The sequence below is a fragment of the Bactrocera neohumeralis genome, chromosome 5 (genome assembly GCF_024586455.1).
Source record: "Bactrocera neohumeralis isolate Rockhampton chromosome 5, APGP_CSIRO_Bneo_wtdbg2-racon-allhic-juicebox.fasta_v2, whole genome shotgun sequence".
Taxonomy (NCBI): Eukaryota; Metazoa; Arthropoda; class Insecta; order Diptera; family Tephritidae; genus Bactrocera; species Bactrocera neohumeralis.
The window spans coordinates 67,272,505-67,279,458 of NC_065922.1; the positions used below are offsets into that span (position 1 = coordinate 67,272,505).

Here is a 6,954-nt window from a genome sequence, read left to right on the forward strand (position 1 = left end):
TGAGCTTTTGCTCCAGCTTCCATAAAACTTCGTACTTAGAAAGTTTTTAGCGCTTCATTTTTACATAGCTTTAATTTATAGGTACTTCACTCGTATTCCAATCGAAAAAGGTTTTTATTTTCTTAAGTGAATTCAGTGAGCTTTGAATAAGCTTTCGCTCCCACTTCCATAAAGCTTCATACTTAAAGAACTTTTGCTCGAGCCTTCCTGTTACTCTATTCTTACAAAGCTTTAATTTACAAGTACTTCACTCGTATTCCAATTTTGAAGAGATTTTATTTTCTTAAGTGCATTATGTGAGCTTTGAATAAGCTTTCGCTCCAACTTCCATTAAACTTCATAGAGCTTTTGTCCGAACCTTTCTGCTACTCCATTCTTAAACAGCTTTAATTCAGGTCGGCAGTTCCTATTGAATTTTTATCTCGGATTATAGACGCATTAGTTTCCTCTTCGTTTTCTATGGCAAAACAACTGTATGTCGGTCTAGACCAAGAACATAACACTTCGCCAATTGCCTCCATCCCAAGTGCAGACACGTCGCTATGCCCTTGGTCCTTCCATTGGATGAGTGGGCGCCCGAGCTACCGTTGGTCACCAATAGGTATCGAATCTAGCTTTTCGCTGGAGCATCATCTTCCATGCGATAGACATGGCCAGCCAGCGCATTCCTTGGATTTTGATGCGCTTGACTATATCCATGTCGCCGTAGAGCTCATATACAGAGTTCTTTCTGTGACATATAAGGGGACTGGAATGATGAGAGTCAGGTCCTTCTCGACTTTGACGGAAATGATAGTAGTGCTCCACGTCATTCTGCATAGTTTCTCAGGGATACCAAACTTATCAGGCAATCAATTTATTTTATTGCCGAAGCTCTCTTCTTGTGTATAAGGCAGTGTAAACTCATATTACAATCATTGGGCAGGTTTTCATCTGACCAAATCGTGCAGCTTTTCTAGCTCTAGCTGGCTTTAAATAGCTAAGCCGTTATCCATCGGTTCCCGTGTTTGTTTTTTTTTTTCTTAAGCTGCCTTAAAGCTGTTTTTACCTCATCTTGAGCGAGCGGGCGGACAATAATGTTGTCACGTTAATATGTCACTTAGCAATGTAAAGTAGTGTTCTCTTCACATTTCGAGTGTACTCTGGGTATCTGTTATCAGGCTTCCATTCTTGTCTTAACAAAAACCGCCTTCGGAGGTGAACATCCTTATCATCACACAAAATTTTAGGACCAAACTTCTTCTAGCCAGTATCTCTATCTCTTTGCAAACACGCCTTTCGGTACCTTTTGTTGAAAATACGTCTCTTTTCCTCTTGTGAGACTAATACCACTAAGTCAATGCATTTGGAAGAAAATATTTTTCTTAATTATTTATGTTTGCAAATAATTACCTATAGGTTTCGAAAACTTGAGCGAATTAAATGCAGTTTTGTTTCTAAAAGTATTTCTGGAAACGCTATCGCAGACAAGTTATAGCTCTCGGTTAATAACCAAAGGAAAACTTTCTGACCTCTCCTACCTAATACCCATTATCCGTATTTGTCTATTTTTCGTAAGTCGTTCAGCTTTTGAATACCTAAGACCTGAGAAAACAGTTTCTAAGCGATAACCTAATCCTTGTTATATTAATAGATAATACTTTCCTTTTTAGAATCTTCCAAACTACTTTCTTTGTATAATAAACCACTTTATTGTATAATTTACCACACTTTGTTTAAATATTTGATTGTTAGCTATGTTTTATATGTAATCCGATGTTTCGATCAAACCTCACTACTTGTACCTTCGCTGAACATTACAATCTTTGTTTAGTCATTAATGACAAGTCTTGATTAACTTTTCTCCGTAATTGTGATTATGTTTGCTAATGTCTTTCGGATTTGTCTCAAACGTGTTATCATCCGTTGTTTGTCTTGCTTTTCACTGTTATTTGTTTGGATGAAACTTTGTGGCGCCAGCACGCTTATGTTGACACAAAACTGTAACATATTCCAATGAAATGGAAAGCAAGTTCTTTATAAAAATTGAACCAAAAGGTGAAAACATTGCCTGATGATTAGGAACCGGTGTAGTTGGTGCGTGTGTGCCGAAAGCGTAGACAGCGATAGTATTTTCAGAAATAGCATACGAACAAATATCTTTATTGCACATACTTGTATGTCAGTTATTTAATTGCGTAAATTTAAATTTGTGTATGTCTGTAAGTCAGTGCGTACGTGATCTCTCGAGTTTTGGCCTTAAACTTTTCCATTATGCTTTTAAATGAGTTGGGCGTGTGTCTGAATTCAAGTTCAAGTGAAGTTTTGTATTAAATTAAAAATTAATATGCGTATTGAATACTAAAGAGTGTCATATGGCTATAAGGAACTGTTGTTAATGTAGGAACAAATATTGATCAGCCGGGCGCTATAAGACTTTTGAGAAGATCTCTTCGAAAAATCTCTGGAATACCTGGCAAATATATGAAATATTCCAAAGGCTTCAGGCTTAGAGTTAAAAAGTGAGGTACTCATTTTCGATCCAAATAAGAAATAAAAAAATAATGGGGTATAAATATGAGCTAAAGCTAAGTGCTTGGTTGAGTTTTTCTTCTCAATCACGGCCTTCCGATTTTTTAACAATTGATCGGGTTTCAAGGTTTTAGCCGATCCTTATTAGCTAACGATTATTTTCAGAAGCTTTATCTTAATAGAAATAAACTCGGAGATAACTTAATTGCGATCACTTGCGGTAAGGCCTTTTTACGAGATCTCTTTTAAAGCAACCAAATCACTTCCTAGATAGATTCTCTTAGTAAAATTAGAGAAACAGGAAATAATACGAGGTGTGTTCAAAAAGTATCGCGACAGTTTGCTGACAGTTTTCTTCGATTGCAGGGGCGTGGTGCATCATGAGTTCTTGCCACAGGGAAGAACGGTCAATAAGGAATATTACCTGCAAGTTATGCGCAATTTGCGCGATGTACAAAATAGATATTCATGAATAAATAAATAATTTTTGAAAAAACACAAAATTCGCGATACTTTTTGAACACACCTCGTACAATTATCGACCGATTAGATTTGTTGAAAACCACTTTCTTTGCCTCTCCTTCCCGAAGCCTCGGTATGAGTCAAATGGCATGCGTAATTGATGATATTATGGCCATCCCTAGAAACTTTGTTGCACTAAATAGATCTTCCAAAAAAGACTGCCAAGATTGGCGGTACCAGGTGAATTTTCTACAAGAACTTCCGGGCATAGCTCTATAGGCAGACAGTCGGTGGATAAAATGGAGCATATACTAGCACGGTTTATATGGTTGAGAAGTTTTCAAGTCACGCTTAAACAGGGTAGATGTCGCAGGGTACACGACCCACCCATGGAACTTTCAACATCTGCTCGGCAATTAAAGCAATAAAGTCGGAAAATATCCTTAGTAAAAGGAAGGAGATAGTGACAGCCAGAAAGCAGCTGCATATATATTGGATTTCAGGCCAAAAGGGCGTTTCGGAAAATAAAATAGCTGATGATCTTGTCAAAACTGTCATCCGCTTGACCAAGTCTTAATACAAGGGAACGCAAGAAAAACATTCAAGCTTTCTACTCACATGGTTTCAAAAACACTGCAGGACGGCAGAGACACAAGAACACGTCCTCTGTTTATGTCCGCGCTTATCTAGAACTCGGCATAGACATTTGGAAGCTTCGTAGTTCTAGGACCTGATTGAGGTATCAGAATTAGATGCCAAGTCTTAATTAAATTTCGCAAAAGTGGTGCTGTCCTACACGACGTAAACTTCAGCTCGTATTTGTAGCTTAACAGCTAGCATTCGTCAAACTGTCAATGGCCGTTTTGACAAGATCATCAGCTATTTTATTTTCCGAAATGCCCTTATGGCCTGGAACCCAGTACCTAACTCCCAAACTGTATTACGTAAAATTTTTAAATATACCCGCGGAGTATTTCCAAAATTTCAAACAATGGATAATACTTTCCACAAAAAAGTCTTCAACTAAAAGCTTCTGGAATGAAAAAGTTATTAAAAATACCCTGAAAAGAGTTCTGGTGATATCAAGTATGGTTGGATTCGATATAATCGACGCATCGAAAAAATCGATGTTTCCTATCCGATGCATCGAAAAAGATGTTTTCAAAGGCATTCGATATTCCATCATCGATGTATTTTCAAGAAACATCGGATAACTTTTTTTGCCGGGCTTTTATGGAAACATTGTAAACGTTTAACAAAATAAAAGTGTGGAAAAGAATAAAATATAAATTTTTACTATTATCTTAATACGGAATTGATTGGAAAAGTAAGTATCGTAATGGAATAAGTTGATGTTTTTTTTGTATGGAATTTAATATTGTTGTTTTAGAAAAACAAACATTATGGCTCCAAAAAAAAGCGGCGTATGGAAGTTTTATGACAAAGAAGAAGGAACCAACTTGGCAAAGTGCAGACTTTGCCGAAAAAACATTAAATCATGCGGAAATACAACCAACCTGATGGGGCACCTAAAAAATATTCATAAGGCAGCTTTCCGAGAGCTTACCGATGATGGCTCAACAAAAATTACGGATTCTTTACCCTCAACAAGTTTTAAATCTATAAAGGAACCCACTAAAGAAGCAGATAGAAGTGACGCCTTGAAAGAACCTGAAAATAAAACTGTTGGTCCACCAAAACGCCAAAAAACTATTCAAGCTAGTTTTGAAGGGATTTATGCTTTCTCGGCCAATGGTGACAAAACTATTAAAATTAATAATGCCTTAGTATATATGGTGTGTAAGGATAATCAGCCATTTACTATTGTAGAGAACGAAGGCTTTCGCAATTTCCTTAAAGTGATTGAGCCGCGTTATAAACTTCCCAATAAAACAACCCTCACTCGTTGGGTTGATGACAAATACGCCGCCCTATCAGGAATCATCCGTGAAAAGTTGTCGGGCATTGAAAATCTGACTTTGACAACTGACATGTGGTCAGAATCGATGTCCATGAGGAGCTTTCTTGGAGTCACAGCTCATTTCGGTGTTGGCAGTGAGTTGTTTTCTATCACTCTGGGAGTAAGCCAATCAAATGAACGCCATACATCACAACACATTGCTGAAATGCTGCTGAACACTTGCGACGAATGGAGTATTGACAAAGACCAAATTTCGGCTGTGGTGACGAACAATGCACCAAATATGGTGAAAGCTGTAGAGCTAGCCTTTGGTAAAAAGCACATACCTTGTTTTGCTCATATTTTAAACTTGGTTGCACAAAATTCAATAGAACAATGCAAACCACTACGCGAGTTAATAAGCAAAGTCAAAGATGTTGTGACGTGGTTTAAACAGAGCAACATAGCAAGCAACGAACTCCGTAAATCAACCTCAGACGAAACTAAATTAATTCAACAGGTGCCTACTAGATGGAATAGCACATATTATATGATTGAGCGATTCATCGAACTTCGTGAGATTGTTAACAATATAATCATCAGACACAAAAATGCACCAGCTATGCTGCATGCGTCAGAACTTGCACATCTAAGTTCAGTTCTACAGGTACTACGTCCAATAGAAGCTGCTACGAAGGAGGTCTCAGGTGATAAGTATTGCACTAGCAGCAAAGTAATACCACTTATTCATTGCCTCGTTTTAAAAATTAAGCCTCTGAGCTTCGACGACTCGATTGCCAAAGAGCTACAGTCTCTGGTTCTTAAGGAGATTCAGAAGAGAATGGGTGTCATCGAAAACGTAACTCCCCTCGCTATAGCCACGGTATTGGACCCCAGATTCAAGAAAATGCATTTTACGGATCCGCTTGCATGCTCTGCTGCTGTAGGAAAAATAAAAGATCTCATGAAAGCCGCAGCCCACAACACGACCAAAGATTCGGAGTCATCGGAACTTTCTGATAAAAATGAGGATAACTATTCATTGTGGGAGGACCACCACAAGCTAGTCCATAAAAGTTGGAAATTGTCAAAGGCCGATGACACTATTTCTGATGAGCTGGCCATATATCTACGTTGCCCAGTGGGTAGACTCACTGAAAACCCATTGGAAATTTGGAAGGACTTGGAGATACAGCTCCACAATTGAAGCCAATCGCATATAAATATCTGACCATGGTGGGAACATCAGTCCCGTCAGAGCGACTGTTTTCAAAAGCGGCCCAAATCGTAACTCAGCAGAGAAATAGGCTTAAAGGCAAGAGATTAAACAAGCTTTTATTTTTGCAAACTATCCCTAAGGAATATTGGTATTAATAAAGAATGACATTATTTTTATTATTATAATTCTATTATTTATAATTCCATTTTCTTAAATTTAAAAAAAAAACACTCGATTTTGAAAAAACATCGATGTTTCTTAAACGATGCATCGAACACCATCGATGTATATATTCGATGCATTGAATCGGAAAAAAAATCGATGTATTTCCGCAATGGACACCCCTAGTTCAAAGAGAGAATGGCATATACATTATAAGAACCCAAGATATACCATCAAGCTATCATACTTATTATAACTTGAAGTACCATATAGATATCGGTGTCTTACTCTTAGGTGGAATCTTAACTAATATCCAAGGCAAGTCCATTGACTCTCAAGCATTGGCAATTAAAGATATTCATTTCGTATGATACGCACCCACACAATTGCACATTCACATATTGCGCATATGCGCATCTGGAAATACCACTTGTACTCATTTAACAAATGTTGCAAGTCTCACGCATCATTTCATTACGAATGAAAGTAAAAGTAGGCAGGGAAGTGTGCGGCGAAGCAAAGCTAATGAAATTTTTTCATTAGTCAAGCGATGCGACGAACGGCAGACACATGTAAACATACAAGCATATATTTATGTAGGCATATACCATATACATATATGCCTACAAACAAATGTATATACACATGTGCCTGAGAGGGATGTGTGGGTATTAGCAGGATAAAAGAAGGACTGCGGATA

The 6,954-nt window shown here is 37.7% G+C and overlaps 1 protein-coding gene across 1 annotated transcript; it reads left to right on the forward strand.

Moving 5' to 3' along the window:
- The first annotated feature begins 4,493 nt into the window (after positions 1–4,493).
- Positions 4,494–6,080, forward strand: LOC126759351 (zinc finger BED domain-containing protein 4-like). The gene has a single exon (XM_050474086.1). The coding sequence runs from the start codon at positions 4,494–4,496 to the stop codon at positions 6,078–6,080; it is 1,587 nt and encodes a 528-aa protein (XP_050330043.1).
- Positions 6,081–6,954: the final 874 nt, after the last annotated feature.

Bases quoted from the DNA above. Each gene is read 5' to 3' on its own strand.
- LOC126759351 (XM_050474086.1), top strand. From the start codon at position 4,494: ATGGGGCACCTAAAAAATATTCATAAGGCAGCTTTCCGAGAGCTTACC.